Source organism: Gymnoscopelus microlampas (genome assembly GCF_963454915.1).
Source record: "Gymnoscopelus microlampas genome assembly, chromosome: 3".
In the NCBI taxonomy this organism is placed as follows: Eukaryota; Metazoa; Chordata; class Actinopteri; order Myctophiformes; family Myctophidae; genus Gymnoscopelus; species Gymnoscopelus microlampas.
The window spans coordinates 19,007,140-19,027,557 of record NC_139940.1 but is presented as its reverse complement, the minus strand read 5'-3'; the positions used below and the strand labels follow the sequence as shown (position 1 = coordinate 19,027,557).

The 20,418-nt window shown below is 41.0% G+C and overlaps 1 protein-coding gene across 1 annotated transcript in view; it reads right to left on the bottom strand.

Annotated features, from left to right (window-relative positions):
- The window catches only part of grik3 (glutamate ionotropic receptor kainate type subunit 3), a gene marked incomplete at its 5' end in the record, with an annotated part of 116,230 nt that overhangs the window by 22,389 nt on the left and 73,423 nt on the right, over positions 1–20,418 (bottom strand). Inside the window, 5 exons of the mRNA XM_084052113.1 lie at positions 1,605–1,828; positions 9,664–9,867; positions 13,490–13,603; positions 17,804–17,911; positions 20,249–20,392. Coding sequence (XP_083908239.1) covers positions 1,605–1,828; positions 9,664–9,867; positions 13,490–13,603; positions 17,804–17,911; positions 20,249–20,392 — 794 coding nt within the window. The remainder of the gene's footprint in view (positions 1–1,604; positions 1,829–9,663; positions 9,868–13,489; positions 13,604–17,803; positions 17,912–20,248; positions 20,393–20,418) is intronic.

Genomic DNA, 20,418 nt, shown 5'->3' with positions numbered 1-20,418 from the left:
TTGTTTTATTCTGCAGTATGATCGACATTATGCTTGAGAAAACTTTTTTTGTGGATATAGTATCTACTGTAAGTTCAGCAAAGATCTGCTCCAGCTAAAGTAACTGATTCCACTGTAAGCTATCTCTATTTGAAACTATTATGAATATTACGTATTTTTTGGCTAACAGCTTTTCAGCTGTCTAGGCTGGTCTCCAATAAAATGACATTCCAATTTGTGGTAATTTCGCACTTACACAACGCAACTCCTAAATGCTTCTCAAGACAAAGTATGAGTGTTGAGGATTGCAGCTGTATGCTCTTAGACCTACGACTCCTTTCAAAGCCTAGCTTCTTACAGCTTCCTCAAGTACCACTTTGCATGAGAAACACCAGGAAGAACAGATAATGGCCATCCATGGCACGTAGGAAGCCAGTAAACCGGCACGTTTTATTTTTCTTTCATGAAGTTCATGGTTTATTATAGCTATTTACTAGAGCTTTGGTGGCAGGTATCTAATTTGATGTTTTCACTCTCATTCGTCCTTCCACTGCTGAGCTGCACCGAGAGACCATGCTGACATAACTGCCGTGATCACTACCTACCAGCTAAAGCTTTCTGCAGGGCAGACGCCAAAAGCACTGAGCGGTACAGAAGAGCCCAGCCCAGGGGCATGCTGGTAGGTAGTGCGTCCACAGCATAATAATAATGCCCCTGGTTTGACTCACGACTTTAGACATCATTAAATCATAAAAAGAAGAAAAAGGAAAAAATAGGGTGGCAATAAAAATAAAATTAAGCCCTATTACAAAAATACAGAAAATAGCCAATCTACAAGCTCACAACTGAGCTTGTAGAGCTGCTACTTTTGCTATTTTTGCAATTAACAATTAAAGTAAAAATGAATTAAGTTTGAAAATGCTTGCCAATAATGACATGCCCAAAACAGAGGCACCAAAGTGGCTAATGAATGTATGGCTGCAGACAAGAAAATAAACATACAACTAGAAAAAGTGCTCCTCGGAGCACAGGTCTCCGCCAGGTCAGGTAGGTTATTGTGGGCCAGCAATGTTTGGAATTCGCCAATCAGGATGCAATATAAAATTCGTACGGAACCATCTTGATCACTTGACTATATAGATAATGTGTACTGATTTGCATGATGTTTGGACAAAATTTGTAGGAGTAATATAAAAAAGAAAATTCGGCCTCCTGGTGGCTCTATAATAGGGCAATGTTAAAAGGGTGGCGTTTGTTCTTCAACGTAGTGCGAATGTGCGTGCAAAAAAACGCGATCACTAGCTGGTGGTGGCAATTGCCATCTCGTGCGACCCCAAATGACACCTTGATGAGACTGACTACGGATCCGAACAGTCTAGGTTTGACTCCTATATAATTTGTTGGGGGTGGCAGTAGGAATCAGAATGTTCCTGGTTTGATTCCTTCTGCTCCTCGGGCACTGCTCATTACCAGCCCAGTGATCCCTATAGTTCCAAATTCCAATAATAAAATGCAGAAGACAAATTCCAGGTATGCGCAAAATAATTATACTTGGCCAACCTTTTCTGCTTTCTCAAATCATTACACTAGTTTCTGATGGACATATGTATATATGATGGACTTACCTGGCAATGACAAACAGGACACAGCTGACTCCTAAGTAGGCCAGGAGAATATAGACCCAGATGTCAGGTGTCATGGGGTTAAGGAAGGAAAAGAAGCCGTTGTTGGTGGTGTTGGGTTTGCGGTACAGGATGCTGATGCCCATGCTCATGAAGGGTTTGGAGAAATCAATGACCTTCTCACGCATGTAGGTGATGGTAAGAGGAGCCACAGACAGGTCAGCTCTCTGTAGGAGACACAAAACAAAATCATATAATTGCTCAACTTTCTCCTACCTTCCAATCAGAATGAAATGTGCTTGCTGGAAACACATACATAATTATATAGAATATTCTGTAGGTGTAATTACACACAAAAAAAGTGTCAAGTGGCACACTCAGTGAGCATTGTTGCACAGGTTGTAAAACATACATAATCATTCACTTCAGTGATATAATTTTGTAGACGCGTCACGTTTCCCATGAATCGGACAAAATTGGATGCAGTCGCACGTGCAGAGCAGGCTGAGCAGCTACCTGGGGCCTCTAGAAGGGCCTAATATAGCTCTCCCTCAGATGCCAATGAAGACACAGGGATGGCAGAGGCTCACAGTGTGTTATGAGTCTGAGCCTGCCTGATATATTGGTCTATAGCCGAAATAGCAGCCATTATTTTGACATAATCAGTATCGACAATTATGCAGCCGATGTGTGCATATTTTCCTACCACTTTCAGCCTGGCGTCCCTATTTTGGGCATGTCATTATAGGCGAAGGTTTTCTGTTCCAGATCTCCCCTCCTTTTTTTTTTAAAACATCGGCAATCGGTGGTCTATGACTCTTCAAAATCGGGATCGGCATCGTACCCAAAAATCTGTCATCGGCTGGGCTCTGTCCCCTGGCTGCATATTCAGAAGGTCACCATTTACCCCCCCCACACACACACACACACACACCCACGCACACACCCACACGCACGCGCCCACACGCACACACCCACACACACACACACACACACACACACACACACACACACACACACACACACACACACACACACACACACACACACACACACACACACACACACACACACACACACACACACACACACACACACACACACACACGCTTCCCCCACACCAGGGTTGGACTGGAGGTTAATGAAACCAGCTGCTGAGTTCGCGCATGGATACCCCCTCCAAGAGAAAAGGATGCACCTCACAAAAGAAGGGTTTGGCCCAGTGTCCCTCTCGCTCTCTCCTCCTCCTTACATCTCGCTGAGCATTGGGAGAGGCGTAGGGCTCATTCTTACACCAGTTCACTAATGAAGAGCAGTAAATGTTTCCTATGCTATTTGCTTTGAGGGTATAGGGCATACTAGGGCTAGCCGATATGGACAAAATCAAATGTCAAAGATTTTTGACCAAATACCTTAATATTGATATTGTGACAATAATATCGTATTATGACGATAATAATAATACTCAAATATTTGATTTATTTTTTTAAATAGTGAAAACTTTTTTTTTTAATGTTAAGTAGGGCTTAAGCATTAAGGGATTAAAAAAACAAGAAAAGACAATATCAATAAACTTACAGTATGGTATTCACATTTGCAGAGGGATAATGGGGCACGATCAAGAGCATTATGTAAACATTTGTTAGCCAATGACTCTACTAAGAGACAGGGAATTGTCACGGATTGAATTGACATGAATTGTCGTATCTGTGAGCAATGTCATCCGAAACATTTTTAGTTAAAGATATATTATACAGTACTGTATTATATTATTTTATCATGGCATAAATTATCAACTTCAATGCAACTTTCTTGAGTCCTAAATTTTACACAAACAATACGCCAGTGGAGCTTTTATTTTTATTTTTTCAACAATCCGATTGGGATGTGATTTACTATATTTACCATTTATCAAAGTGCTGGCCTCAAATCAAGGCTCACCACAAAGAGTCTTGATTTGATTTATTGACCAATTAATTTAGAAAGATTTTTGGGATTTGCGTGGACAATGTGCAGAATATTTTAAACCTTGAAAAAGTTATTTGGGACAGCCCTAATATACAGTGTACAATATATGATATACACTGTACAGTATGTATAAGATCATATTTGACTTAAATAGAATGACCTCTTTGTTGTAGTAAAGTTTACCTTTTGTATTTATTGTTTTAATCCAAGTATAGCCTTTTTTGTACCATCAGCATTCCATCCAAATAATATGACAACACTTGCATAGCTACAAAGAGGACAGACGGAAAACATTCATGTTCTGTGTGTGCAACTACTGTACCTATCTATGGTAAATATGGTGGTGGCTTAACCACTTTCAAGCTGGATTGCTTATTTTGCACAATTTTGTTTTGCAAAAAATAGCTAATCTACAAGCTCACAGATTGGCTATTTTCACAAAACACCGCCGTATGACGAAGTAAGAAATAGGTTTTAAGTGGTTAGCACAAATTATCCTCTGAAGAGAGAGAGAGAGAGATGCAAGAGCTATTATGTCCTAGGGTGCTTCCACAGTGCCCTCATTAATCACAGTATTTAATTTCTTTTACAACTCACACTGCTAACCCGCTTCTCCATTGCCAACTGGAGCTCTTTTGAACCAAGCTGCCACTCAAGCGGAAGATCAACCACCAGGCCATGCCAGAGATCCCTACAGTGGGCTAATGTACATGCCGCATGGCCATTTTGTGCTTAGGCACATCCACCACCAGGCCCAGGCGAGATAGCACTGATAGTGCCCTGCTGTGTGCCACATGGCTTTGTGTTATCTGGTTCTGCAGATGGTAAGCTTTGGGCCGTTTTCCCTCTGAAACCACCTCACCTGATTACGTCCTGCTGGATTCATACAATTGCAACGAATGCAGTCTGCACAACAGAGGTTAACTATAAAAAACTAGAGGTCTGTCTCTTGAATGCCTTGATGTGAATGCATTCAGCGTTAGTGGGATTTATTGCTCATTCTTGGTTGTTCGGGGTGCAATGATGAGAACAGGTTTCGGATGACATTGCTCACAGATACGACAATTCATGTCAATTCAATCCGTGACAATTCCCTGTCTCTTAGCAGAGTCATTGGCTAACAAATGTTTACATAATTCTCTTGATCGTGCCCCATTATCCCTCTGCAAATGTGAATACCATACTGTAAGCCTTCATGTGATGACAAGTGAATCTAACATAAGGACTTGTAGAGAACATAATGCCTGCATTGGCAGAGCAGTGATGCGACTATTTTTCACGAACATTTAGAACAGAGATAAGGCAGACTAGGGATGGCACTGATATATGAGCCTTCTATCAGTATGCCCCTTAATTGTTTGTTTGTTTGTTTGTTTGTTTGTTTGTTTGTTTGTTTGTTTGTTTGTTTGTATATATTGCTAAATTAGTTACTGTATGCTTACTCTCATCACACAGGTAACATTGAGGTTGACAGTGGGTAAAAACAGTATTGGTACTGATATCGGCAGATATTTGTATTCAATTAGTTATCATTATTGGCCCAGAAATGTCATGTGGTGCCATCCCTACAAATTACTTTTACCACTAAACCCTATTTTACAAATGTTTCCCCTTTATTTTTAAATAGCAAAAACAGCCTCAGCGGTCAAAGAAGTTATAGATAGGAATACATATAATTAATAATGTAATAATGTAATTGGAGTGTCTCTAAACCATTAAGACACTCACCACTGCCCAAATGTCAGTCGAAATCCCACCTCACTTAATCCAGCACCCTGAGTACCTACTGACCCCTACCTGCCAACAGGTGCTGTAGTATATCATAGATGCGCTGTAGAGCCTCTGACTACCAATAAATCAATTCATTAGACTTATCTTTTTGAATATCTACTCTGTGTAGACAAGGTGTGTGTGTAGGCTGGCTGTAACCTTCCAGTGTAGCCTATCTGTCGAAGCAGAGATAAATTGCCATGGCAGAAACAAATTATGTGTTAAGTCCACTGATAATGCTAGCATCACGGCATGATTAAAGGGATCATCTATTGTGACTAAATCAAGTTTAATAGGGTCTGTTGCATCATTTAGCACCTTCCCACAATGCCCTTTGGCGTTGCAGTGGGCTTTGTTTCTGTGGAGTGAAAAACAAAGGGGCGATATGATACATGTACAGTAGCATACATGTTGCCAAAGCATTTTACACAGAATTAACTGTAGCCTACAGTAGGGTGATCAATGGCATGCTGCCACCATGCTCATACCAAAACATATGTTAAGGAAAACAGAACAACACATGTTATTAATTGGATAATTTCCTTTGTTCTTGTAAAGCCACATATTCTGCCACAAAACACTCTCCTGTTTTTCTCATAAGGTGAGAAACATATTTTCGCACACAGAAATGTGAATTCCTCCATCACACACAAGGATGTGCAAACATATTGAATACAAACAACATCATTTTATATTCCATGAAAACACACAGACATGAATGTGTATATTAACACACATGAGCGTGCATGCATGTACAATACATGCGCGCGCACGCACGCACGCACGCACGCACGCACGCACGCACGCACGCACGCACGCACGCACGCACGCACGCACGCACGCACGCACACACACACACACACACACACACACACACACACACACACACACACACACACACACACACACACACACACACACACACACACACACACACACACACACACACACACACACACACACACACACACACACACACACGCATACACACAGATAAACAGAGATCTTTGTTTCTGTCACTACATTTCCTCTTGCTTGACAAGTCTTGGTGACCTACAAAGATGAATGAAGGGGTACAACTGCTTTTAATAAACACACACAAGCCACGCGCCACTGTAGAAATGTGCCAGGCATTTTTGTAATTCTGTAATGAAACTATGATTTATGTGGGCTGACAGGATGGATGCATGGGCCGTGTGATTTAACACTGTTTTATCAGCTAAAACCAACTATAGGATGCTGCCGTTTTGCCTGTTGTCTTTCTTAGACCTTATCTAACTACATTAGGTGACCCTTTGGGTAGAGGTAGTTAACACCAGTACACTGTAGCACTGTTCTGCAGCTAGCTTGTCCACATTGCAATGGGGAGGTAATGAATTTTTTTAGGGGTTAATCAAAGGCAGTTATAAAAACCAAATCGAACCGATAAATAACTTTGACAGTGGCTATTTATTTTGCCCTTGTCTGTGTCTCTTTGTATATGGCATGTATACAAAGTACAGCAAACATACTGCATACAGTAACAGTACATACAGTATGTATTGTATAAAGTATGTAGTACATGTATAGTAATGTAGAGATATGCAGTACATAATTATACTGAGTATATGTAATAATACAGAGGAATGGCAAACCGTCCACCACAGACTGAAAAGAAAAGGAAAACGAAAAAAAAAGTTGCTTGTTGAGTGGGAGAGATAAGATTGTTTGTGGGTTCTCATATGGAATCTATAGCCATCCCAGCCTCTCATGCTATCTTTAGGCCCTCAAGTCTATGTTTCAGGTCTACTGAATCAAGATCTGCTTATCTAGACAGACAGGGGTAAGAGAAGCACTGGACCACAAAATAGAACCGGCTAACTATCAGCAGGGGTGATCCATGCTTGCTTCTGCTTTAAGAAGCAATAACAGCGATAGCTACAGTACCAGTATAGATGATCATCTCCCTAGTTAAAAATGAGTGATGCTAAGCTAAATGTAATGTTGTCAATAAATAAAACATATACTTTAAAAATACTTAAAGTTATATTCACACATACTGTAGTCTCTCTCTCTCTCTCTCTCTCTCTCTCTCTCTCTCTCTCTCTCTCTCTCTCTCTCTCTCTCTCTCTCTCTCTCTCTCTCTCTCTCTCTCTCTCTCTCTCTCTCTCTCTCTCTCATATCTTATATCTTCCTTTGAATTAATGCCTGTACAAATAACATTTGCAGCCTATCTCAAAGAAACAAATGATTGATTAACGTCGCTGTCAGGCAGAAACCTTGTATCTCCATGTTTTAAGTTTTTACTTTCTTTCGTAAATGAATGACCTACTTCATCATACAAGAGTGTTGCAGATATTCTTTTTAAATAGACTATTTTAAAATATATATTTTTTTTAAATAATAATGAAAAAGGAACGGTTTTGGACATAGGCCTACAAGGTTTCTGCCTGACAGCGACGATATAAATGTTTAATATTAAATACATACAGACAGGTTCAAGTCTTCAAAATGGTTGGAAAATAGGCACAGGGACAAATGAACAGCAATTACACTACACTTTAACCAAAAAAAAAGAGATCAATGTGCCTTTGAACAAGACACTTAACATGAATGTGTGTGAACACAGAGTTTATGAGGTACAAAAGATTTCAAGGTTAGGTGTGATTTTTCAAAAGGTTAGGTGTGATTTTTCAAATGGCAGTTTACCAATAATTTCGTATTATTTAAAGTCCACTCTCAGTTAAGTGTGGATAAGATCAGATCAGAACAAAAATGAAAAGAACAAAAAAGAAAAGAAAAGAAAAGAAAAGAAAAGAAAAGAAAAGAAAAGAAAAGAAAAGAAAAGAAAAGAAAAGAAAAGTGTCATGAAGCAACATCAGTAAGTGTTGAACATAGGATAGACTAGAGGCCCTCACACCTAAGTCGCACAGCCAAATGCGACTGATATACTGTCGGTATATGCCCATATATGGGCATTCCCCCTTTTGTGCCCATATATGGAGATCCTTGATGTCATCAGTATACCCATATATGGGCATGCCCCCTTTGTGCCCATATATGGAGCTGACTGATTTGTTTGTGCCCGATGCCGTGATGACACATTGAGGTTAGACAACACACTCCAGGCAGTCCAATTTTAATATAGGATAAGGATCAATAATATAAGATTAAATCAAATCAAATCAATTCAAATCAAATCAAATCAAATCAAATCAAATCAAATCAAATCAAATCAAATCAAATCAAATTAAAATTAATTAAATTAAATTAAATTAAATTAGATTAAATTCAATTAAATTAAATTAAATGTAATTACATTAAATTACATCTAGCAAGTCTCAATCTCTTTTGATTATTCTCCAAATAGTCTTATAAGAACGATATGTATCACATATGTTTTTACTTGAAGCCTTATTATTAAGAACAGACTCCCCTCTGACCACTGATAGCTTTTAAGTTGAAAGTACAGAAGAATACAAAGTACCTGTATATGTCTACTCCATTTTATGATGAATGCCTGCATCTCCATTTCCTGCCAGCATTTTCTACCTCCAGTAATCCATTTGTTCCCCCTCAAGGTTACCGTTATCAGCACAGATCTAGCAAAAAGCTTTGGGTAGGGGGGATAAAGTGCTGCTGCGGTAGCCCACCTTTCCTACCCTTCTCAGCACCTAGCCACTGACTCATGCCATAAGACTCTCCTCTAAATGCCACTTAAGCTATTACAACTTTTCCAGCCGAGTGCAGTGCTGACCCGACAGGGCCGAGGACAGAGGGAGGGCAATGAGAGGCACTGTTATGAAATGCCAGCCAAGTACTGTCATTGTTGCTTTCAATGCAAGGCCTGTTTCCTGGCATTTGATGGTTTCTGTTTTATCGCAGTAATTTTTCACTATCTGCCAACATTATGATTGCTGATGTGGTCTGCTGCATACTGAGAATATACAGTACCTACCTGTTCATTGTTATTTCTTTATTTTCATCAAACCTGAGGTTTGTGTCTCAATCAATGACATCAACAGACTTGTAACTCGGAGGCAACCTTGACAGAGTTGTGCCGTAAATGTAACTGACAGCTTTGCTGTCTCCACATGTCCTGTACTCAATCATATCTTTATCACTGTCTATGCCTGAGGAAGACATAACCTGCACAGTTCAATAGCATCTTTGCGTCAGTTCACTTAAGATAAGATCTTTCACAGCTGTTTGCGTAGAATTGTGCGTGGGATTACAAAAGTGAAATGTAGATGTAGTAAATGTATTAGGCAACGGTGCATGAAGGACAAGGCCCAAGGTCACGGGCGTGATAAAAGCACTGGTATTTGTAATACAGTAGACTCACATGTTCAATCAGCTCCCGGATCATCCCGTTCCACTGGCCCTTGTCATCCTGTGAGCCATATTTCCCGTCAGGCACCAGGCGAATCTCGTACACGAAGCCCAGGATGTTGGCCAGCTCCTTCAGCAAGTCGATGCAGAAGCCCTCGAAGCGGTCGTTGCCAACCAGCGCCTTGTCAGACTTCTTAAGCATGACGTATGGCTCCTCCTGCACAGACACGAAACATCAAATGGAAACCAACGTTGAGGTCAGCTTTTTCAATTTGTTTCGGCGTGCACAACTTAATTGAGGCAAAGTGATCTGAGCTGAAAAGTCACTGTTGCATTTAACACGGAGCGACAGGGAGATTTAAGTTCGGCATGTGGCTATAGAGCGTGTTAAAATATGTACGAGCGCTTAGCTTTGTTCTTACATTAGCGTCTAAAAATTAATGTCTAAAAGGAGAGCTGAGCTGCTTCCAATGCGAGTTGTATCTCTTGTTGTGAAAATGTATCTCAAATGACTACATGCCATATTAGGCTTGATAAGATTTCAAAGAGGATACACACAGAAAGGGAGTGCTATTGTTTTTGATGTGTTTGTCATGTTGAGCCAACTAAAGCCTCTGTCAACCCCCATACGCTCAACTGCCCACTGACCCATGCTGTCAGTGCACAGGCCGGTTCAGTTTATGGTCAGGGAGATGACAGTCTTTACTGCGCTGTAATATCCTGGCTGGATGCTCATAATTTGGGTCATATAAAAGCTTGATTAGGAACAGAATGCTGCAGTGAAACAGAGCATGACTGTGATGTTGTCTTCATCGCTTGTCACCGAACTCACAAGGGACACCAAAACCAAGCCACTGACAATGTATACGAAAGAATATAGCTTATAAATGATTTCCTTTATTCAGCGGCTGTCACCATTTCCTTCTGCCAAATAGAGTTGTGCATCCCATTGAGCATTTCAACACATGGTGGTCCATTTATGCATGGCCTATAATGCAATTTATTGCCTTCAATGGCTAGACGTATAATTTAAAAACTCTGCTTAGAGGCAGAGTAATTCATTCTCTTGTGAAGGTGACCTCTGCTTTGTATTTCCCATCCATGGCTTATGTTACTCTAAGTAAAGATGCACTCATACATGAACATATGCAGTCATGACACTGTCTTATTAAAATATTTTTTTCTTTTATGGGGAAACGGTGGGGGGGGGGGGGGTTCGTTGACAAAGAAGAGAAGGACTGATGCAAAAATATGTTACTTAATACCCAGTTTATACTGATATTGTCTTGATGTTTCATGCCTTTGAAGAATAGCTTTTACGAGCTAGCGTACTAGTGTGGTATTTAACCAGACATAATATGGATGTCCAAAACCGCCATAAGTGAAGGGAATAGCATCTTTAATTGCTTGCCATCCCAATTATGAAGCCAGTTGGACATTACAATTAGGACAGCCTCTTAAATAAATAATAACTGATGAATTCTTGATGACAGTGTATTTGGAAAGAGAGAGTGAGTGCTTCCCCGCAAACTTTGTTCAACTTGTCCAATTAACTTGATCAAAAAGTTTGCATGGTAAGGCAAAAAGCCATTACCATCTGTTTCCAGCCTTCCAATTCTTGCTATTCCCCAAGGTTTGGACTCAAATCAAAGAGTTTTACACTGGTTTTACCCTGCACAGTCGCACAGCATGGGCGTACATAACAGAAAGAGGAGGGTGGTGGGGGCCTGTACAGAGACATTACAGGCAATGGAGTGCAAACAATTAATGTGAAAGAGAAAAACACATTAAGCGTCTTAATCTCCTCTAAGATGTTATCACTATAAAACTGTCAGACGTCTTGTTCATGCATCACTGGAATCAGTTTGATGCAATGTCATTAAGCTGAATGAAAATGCAGAGATTAATACGAGAGCAGAAAACTCTCTTTGGAAATTCGGTTGCAGTTTTTATTATCTAAAACGGATGATTCCTAAAAGACTCTCAAATCAGCGGGGTATCACAAAATGTGCATAAACTTACTACGGTCCTTTTCATACCATTTCAAAACTTTTAGCGCTATGCAAAATGTAGGTGAACCACTACACCTCAGTGATACTCGAGACTCATTAAATATCCACATCCAATGGCACTTCCTACTATTAAGGCCCTATTTAGTGGCAGTTCAAACCCACCCGTATCCTCATTCCATTGCTTGTCTTTGAGACAGAATTAAAATGGCTGCTGCTACCAGATAGGCATTAATTGTATACCTTTTGAAACCTCACTCAGTAATAATAACAGGCTAGTGGTCCAATCCAGGCATAATGACGGTGTTTATCACTGTTGTGTTTGTCTAAAAGGGGCCTACGGGGGCCATTTGTGTCAGCGCCTCCCTGATATCTCCAGAAAGAGCCATCTACAAGCTTCCAGTGACAGCCTTAAGTATGCCTACAAACAAAACAGGATCTACAAATGAATGTATACGGGTGCTGGGGGAGGGCACCTGTTTATTTCAAACCTTACATGTAATTAATTAAATTCTGTGGAACAGTGCAGTCTCTCACGTTGCTTCCCCCTTTTTATTTTGCTCTGTCCTAAACCCTATATACTTCGTTAACCTGAGTACCCCAGGGGTAGGTTGTTCCCCCCTTTTTTTCCTCTACACCAAATCTCTTCACCAAAAACAGCTACTAACATGTCGCGACACATTTTGAGCTTGTAAATGGGGTATTTCCTTCATAATTAGGTTCGCTTATTTTTGCCTATTATGTCAAGCTCAGAATAGGAATGCTAGGGTTCAAGTGGTTAATCATTAATATTGATAATTCGACAAGCCCAGATTGTTCTCTATGAATATCGGACACATATCCTCTGTCCGATAGATGTTTCATCCATAGACTGTAAAAAAAATATGGACACAGCGAGCCCCATTGGTTTCTACAGACCGCTTTGAAGTCACTTTATCTGCAAATTGAAATACGCCATCTTTGAACTTCCGGTCTCGAAATGCTACTGGAAACAACTGCTATTGGCTGCAACCGCGGCGAGGGTGGGTCTTCACTCGGTAGAACCAATAGAAACCCTAGAAACATACCCTACTTTATCATTCATTTTAAAATGAATGGGACCATAATTTACTAAACGCATGTCATGATGATTTAAACTAGCGATTGAAAACATAAAAGTGTTGATGAAAATTTTTACTAAGGTAATAAAATCAAGTGTAAAGTCTGCCCAAAACCTTGTTCACTTCTGTTGGGAGCGCGTTGTATTGCGACCGGTAGAAGGTGAAATAGTGACATCTGCTGGGCCATTAATTGCAACTGCATACTGCAACCCGGAAGAGAGCTTCAATTCCAGCGCAGGGGGTTTGCCCCTTGGTTTCATCACATAATTTGTATTTTGCAAAAACACGAGGGAAAATATATATACAGCCTATCCATAAGATATCATCAAAAGTTTTTAAAGCTTTTTGGTGAATAATTGATGATAATAGTTGAGTACAATTTGGTTTTGCAAAACTTAAAACGTAGGTTAAGTAAAATTGTGTGCTAAAACCTGATTCAGTTATGCACAGTATTTCCGGCAAGTGTTATAAACCTTCTACTACTGTGGTTCTCAAAGTGATGCCCCTTGAGGGGCTTCCAGAGGGTCCAAAGCAAAAGTTGTTTAATACAGCATTAAAATCAGTTTAACCATACAGTATATACTGTACGTAGATCGGCTATTTGAAAATAGCTGATCTACAAGCTCACAGCGTGTCATGTGAGCTTGTAGATCTTCTATTTGGGGGGGAAATGTTGTGTTCTTTTTGAGATGGGGGCTAAAACATATTAGTTTGCATACAGGTTACATACCAAGATGGTGGTGATGACGAGGGAACGGTTAGCCAGGGAATCAGTGATGTTCATCCCTTTGCGCTTAGGCACTTCTGTGATGTTGAGTCCTCCAACTGGACTCCACTTCCCCACCTGGAGAACATGTAAGGCATGAACAGTAGCTACAGTAAGTGTTCTCCTCACCCACTCCCAGTTGGATCACTGTCGGTGTCAGGCAGAAACAAGTCCAAAATGGTTACTTTTCAGGAAATGGAAAATAGAACCTGTGTTTCAATGGAACCAATGTAGTTATTATTTAGTCAAAAGCACCACTACTTGTTATTGGTTCAAATGATGTATAAAACCCACAGACAGACTTAACCACTTTCACTTTCACTTAAATTATTAAAAAATATATAAAACATTGCAGCTCTACAAGCAATGTGTTGGGATGCGACGCGTTGTGAGCTTGCAGATCAGCTATTTTTGCTTCTTTCGTGTGACACTATAGTATGACAAAGTAGGGCATTCATTTACAAAATGAAAGAAATGATGAAATGAAATGAAAACTGAAATATGGCAATTAAAGGTTTCTGCCCAACAGCAACGATTAGCTGATTGGCTGAGTCACCTTTATACCTCCAGGTCTGATTTATTTTTGTATTTTTTTAATCAAGAGTACAAAGTATATACTTACTGTATGTCCTCTTGCATTATACTTGGCATATTCATTGTTAAACTAGTTTCAAATTCAGACCTATTCTATCAGTTTTAATTAACAAGTCTTAACCAAATCACCGAACTACAACAGCATCTTGGTGAAAAGAAACCTACAGGAACAAATCTCTAGCTTAGTAAGTTCCAGTCAATTCAAATTTGATTCAACAAGATAGACTGCGTCACGGTTTTACGCCTCCGTCATCCATGTCTGTCCAGACTCATAGAATATGTAAACTTTGACGTGTTTTGTGAGGTATCACTGTCACAGTGACCTTCTTTGACCACCTAAAAAATCAGTTCATCCTTCAGTCCAAGTGAAAGTACAGTATTAACAAGCAAAAAAATCACTGGGGTTCGAGAGGCGCTATGGGCGTAGTAGCACACTACTGGTTGAGAAAGCTCTTGAAAACCCACTTTATCCACCTTGACCAACATTCCTTCACTCATTAATATGCTCTGCACATGCTCTGTTCCTGTGTACAGTATCCTACAGTATGATTGGAAAACCAGTCAGATTGAAAAAGGTGCACTCGTTTTCACCGGCAGTGGCGCGCCGTACACGTGCACACGTCTGGTGGTTGTACAATGTGATTTTGTTGGCAATGCCATGTGTAGCTTCAAACTGTTTCATAATCTGCTTTTGACGAGAGAAATCCCAACGCAACTGAATTAAAAATAACAACCCCAATAGGCGTCCTTGTGTGTTCACGTGGCTATTTCAGGTCTTGTATCTTTGCAGTGTTCTGCCCTTAGGACTAGGAGTATAGCAAAACACAAATGGCTTCAATTAATTTTGAAACAGCATGGGTTTGCTGGCATGAAAGACCGGATTACAATGTGGGAGAAGTTTTGCTATGAGTAATTGCACTAAGATAAGCCAAGAGATCTGAACAAATAAAGGGAGTTATATATGAGAGCAGCCTTCGGGCAAAAAGCTCTGAATATTGTAGAGACACACTCTGGAACATATCATTACCACAAATAGTCCTGTGGCTGTCGCTAACAATCTCTGTTTGCAAGAGAAGCTCTCCAACCATCTCTCTCCAACCCATCTCCCCCCCCCTTTGCTCCTCCATAACTACACACACAGCATTTAATATTCACAAGGGCTTGTGCTTGAGGTGGATCCATTTAAAGACACACAAGCCTAGAACAGACAGCATGAAAAATGCCTGATAATGTCCTCCCTGTCTTATCCAGCGAGAAGCATATGCTGTAATTTACACATTAGTTACACTTTGTCACACTGCCAAAGAGGACTCGAGGAGAGAGAATTTTAAAAATATCTGTAAAATGCCATCCACTTTGCAACATTCTTTCTAATTGTGCCCAATTACAATTAACTCAATTCATTAAACACGATTAGCCACAGAAGCAATGTTCAAGTTATTTACCCATGCGACTACAGGGAAAGCTCTCCATGTCTACTCCATCCCTCCCTCTGAGTATGCCATGTGAAAATGCTACTCTGGAAACCTCTTCATTATTCCAGGATGAGCTCAAACTTGGGCTAATATTCAATTACACTGGATTAGTCAGAAAATGTCCACATCTTTTCCAGGCTCAAACAGCCTGGAAAAGCCGATTCCATGGATATACATGTACAAAATCCTAACAATCCACTGAGCACAGCTGGATACATGCGTGTAGTGTAGAACTTGACAAAAAGACAAGACATTATACACGCCATCAAAAAGACTTCAAAATGGCTGTGAGACAAATTCACATACAGTACGTGCAGCATTCAGGACAGGATGTCAGTGCAAGGGAAAAGAATTAGCCGTATCACAAGCTCCATTCTTGCGCAGCATCATTACAAGCTGAAAAGCCCTAGATATCATAGTCGTCAGCCTTTAGGGAGAGCTTGAGGGAGTCATAATGGAACTTATCCCTATTTGATGTATGCATAATGTATGAAAAACCTCTAGTAGACAAAGCTGTTATAGTCCACGGGGTCCTCTCCCTGACAACATAATAAAATAAGTTCTACATTACCAGCCTTGCACTTCCTTTTTTCCCCTCCCCCTTTTTTGGCAAAAGAAAAAAAAAGTGTTTATACACCCCATTACCATCAAACTGCATTTCAGGCATCACCTCAAATTACCATTAAGAGACTGCAATTAACACCCTAATGTGTACCCTAATCCAATTTGCTTTATGAACCACTAACTTATGCTTATGTTGAAACGGCCAATTTGCTTCCTTGTTAGGTGGTAAATGATACTGTCAGATTTGCATTATGTTCTGCGCATCAAAAGCCACATCATTCCAATATTTCATGTTTTTATTCATTCTGTTAAAAGTGTTACCGTTAGTGGAGCCCCACTTGTGTTGAGCGCAAAAATTATTTAGCGCTGCACTAGTACTCCACTTACAGCCTGTAGGGATTTGTGTTCTACTACCAAGTGTCAGAGAGTTCAAGTAATCATCTTGCACTCTGACACCTTGATTAAGAGACACATTTTGTGTTACATTATGAAAGATTCAGCTGTAATTTATACATTCATTTGAGATTGAGAATATGCATCACATACTGTATAGAGCACTTCATGGGGTTTGCTCCATCTCACCTAACAGACCTCATCAGACCCTACATACCGCCGCGTGCGCTCAGATCCCAGATGTTGGTTATCTCTGTGCCTCTATGATAATTAAGCAATCCGTAGGTGGCAGAGCATCTTCCCATCATGTGCCACTTCTGTGGAATAAACTACATCGCTCAATCATAAAGGCAGTCTGTACTGAAAATGATTAAATCAAAACTTAAGAGCTATTTATTTTTTACTAAACTATGAACTCATAGCTTATAGTGGTTAGAGTGTCCGCCCTGAGATTGGGAGGTCAGGTTTTAATCCCCAGCCGAGTCATGCCAAAGACGATACAAATGGCACCTGATGCCTCCCTGTTTGGCACTCAGCATTAAGGGTTGTATAGGGGGTACGTCCCTGCGTCATACTAGCATCATGTCCAGCGGGTGTACTTGTACATCATGGCCGGGGGATGTACATCAAGCTGCCTAATGCTACAGTATGGGCCACATGGCTCAGTAACCATTGGTTCCCAAGGCTACTTGATTATGCATTGGTTCCCAAGGCTACTTGATTATGAACTCATAACAGCTGTGTTTTATTTTCATACGATTGTTTTTACTGTTCTATTGCACTTTGATATACTGTATTATATTTTGTAAGGTCTGGTGACTGTGATGTCATGGCCCCATTCAAAAGGATGATAATGTGAAGATCGGCTGGATGACACAACTCTGATCTTGATCTCTGCACTTGTACAGTAAGTCGATCTGCATAAGAGCATCTGCTAAATGCCTAAAATGCAAATTGCGATTTGCATGTGTGAGACACCTGTGCACTTAACCACTTACGCCCTATACCCTTTGTCGTGCGATGAATAGCAAAAATAGCCGATCTACAAGCTCACAACATGTCACAATGCGACATGTTGCCTATAATGGCATGTCCATCACAGGGATGCCTTGAAATGACAATACCTACTTCAACACTAACAGGAGACAGATTCGGGATCGATGTGTGATGGGAGGACCGCTGCTATGGCAACCCAAAAGTTCATCATAAAATATAAATGTTCTGGCACTCTAGCCCTTCAATGGTGATTTACCTTCTCAAGGCCATCCTCCTTTAAGCTGATGATGTCCAGGTCAAAGTCTGTGCGCAGGCCTGAAGTCTTGTTGAATGACAGGCGGCCCGTCAAACCATCCCAATGGGACTGAAAAAAAAAAAAACGCGATATGTATTTATATACTAAATATAATATTATATATTAAAAACATTTTTATATTAAATATCGTACTGTAGCTGTCGGGAGCGCAAACCTTGTATGTCCATTGACCGCCGTTGACCACCATTGACTCGTCTCCGTCAATTCCCCAAAAAAAGAGGACACTCTAACGCAACTTAGGAATGATCCCTTGACTCTGACAGAAGGAATGGACGGATGTGAAGTCATCCCAAAAAAAAATCACTTCCGTCCACTCCTATGTTATGAGTTGTGGAAAAACACATCTAGCTCGGATTTCTTCTTTTTTTTGTGGAAACGAGCCTTATTCAACGGCCGATAGCAACAAAATGGCCGATCGCGGTTACAACATTTTTGTTCCGGTGGATAGACGAGACCCTACCCCCAGACAGCCTTTGTTTACATCGGCGTGCACATCATGGCAGCCGGGGCTCGTCAATATAGATCGTCAATATAAGGTAAAAAACGCTGGTAGCAGCGGATTAATTAATTAATTAATACCAGGCAATGTGTCAACAAAAAAATCATAAAAAGTTGAATTATGGAGATACAAGGTTTCTGCCTGACAGCGACGATACCATATTGTGAATGAGCAGATGAGCATGGGCAAACATAGTCCAACAAAACTAATCAGCCCACATAGCGCACATTCTATAACACACCCTATCACTCACTGAAAATAAACTCACACCCACACGCCCGTACACCTAAAACACAAACACAATCAGCGAGGGCTGCATTTCCCTTTTTATTTAATTACATTTTACGCCTCCAACGCGTTTTCCCTCCAGACCATGGAGTTAATTAACAACCATCTCCTTTGCCTGATTCCCCATGAGGGGGAAAACACATTACTGCCCCCTATTACCATCCCCTGATACCCTGCAAACCCACCCCCACAGAAAGACACATGCACGTGCAGACACAGGCACACGCAGAGGCACTGAAGCGTGCATGCACGCGCGCACACGCACGCACGCACGCACGCACGCACGCACGCACACACACACACACACACACACACACACACACACACACACACACACACACACACACACACACACACACACACACACACACACACACACACACACACACACACACACACACACACACACACACACACACACACACACACACACACACACACACACACACACACACTCGCTGTCCTACTGCTGGGCAAACAGAGGAGTATCCGGCAGTTGCATTCGGTGCTGGTGGAGGTAACCCTTCCTACACTTAATTATCCCGGTCAGACTGAATTCTGTGAGCTTGGCTGTGCTTGCTCACAGCAGTACTATTTTCCAAAAGCCCGATTTGTCGGCTCTGAGTCACTCTTCGAGTCTCATATTGAACAGAATAAGAGCCGATTATACAAGTTGTGTGCTTTCAAAGATGGTTACAGTAGTGCCATCTGGGAAATAGGTTACGGATACCGGGAATTATACAAAGGCGACAACAGCACTGCTTTGACGTGTCTGTCATGGCTTTTGTGTGTGTGTGTGGACGATTTTTACGTGGATCCTAGAACAGCGCGCTCAATAGAGTGCAAATCTCTGCCTGGAGGCATGCCTTGATAATATTCGCGATGTATTGTCACAGTTAAAATTATGCCTCACTGTCTGTCTTGTCTAGGTCTTATATGTCTATGTGTAATATGTTACCTGTTCTAGTTTGCTTAGTTTAGTTTCTGTCTGGCCCAGCTGTATCTCGTTTGTAATTACCCCTCATGTATATCAGGACGTGGTCACACATGCACTTTATAGAAGCTTTAGCTTCAGGAATTGCCATCTTTGGCCTTAACTCATCCAGTGCCATTGACGTGTTTTTCCCAAAGGCCCTCGTGCCAATGACGTGTTTGACGTGTTTTTGTTTTATAGTGGTTTTATAAAAGATCGCGCTGTTCTCTATAACCCGAGTGATCACTTTCACTTTCAACTCACAAGGATCCGGAAACAACGCCATCCGAAGATTTCCGCCTCCATCCATAACGGATATACATTTTCTGTGACCAGTTGAAAAGATATAAAAAACAGAAATCTCTGGCACTGGGCAAACACAGCCAGAAAGAAGTCTGGCACTGAATGACTTCAATTATGCTCAGTGGTACGACATTGTCGCACGCTGAAAATAGCAGCTCTAATAAGCTCGCAAAATGTTGTGGATGAGATGCGCTGGGAGCTTGTAGATCGGCTGGTTTCAGCGACACTGACATACAACTGAGTATAAATCGGGCTACAGACAGACAGACAGACAGACAGATAGGGTTGAATACGAACGATAAAAAGATAATATTCGCATCACCTCCTTGATGAAACTCATGAAGCGCCCTCCGAACCTCCAGGGCTTGTGCCGGTGGCACTGCAGTGAGTTGACGGTCATTTGTGGTGCGTGCTGGTAGGAGACGGACACAATGTGGACCGCATCATAGGTCAGAGCTGCATCTGTCTGGAATAAAGGGCAAAGGTTATTTC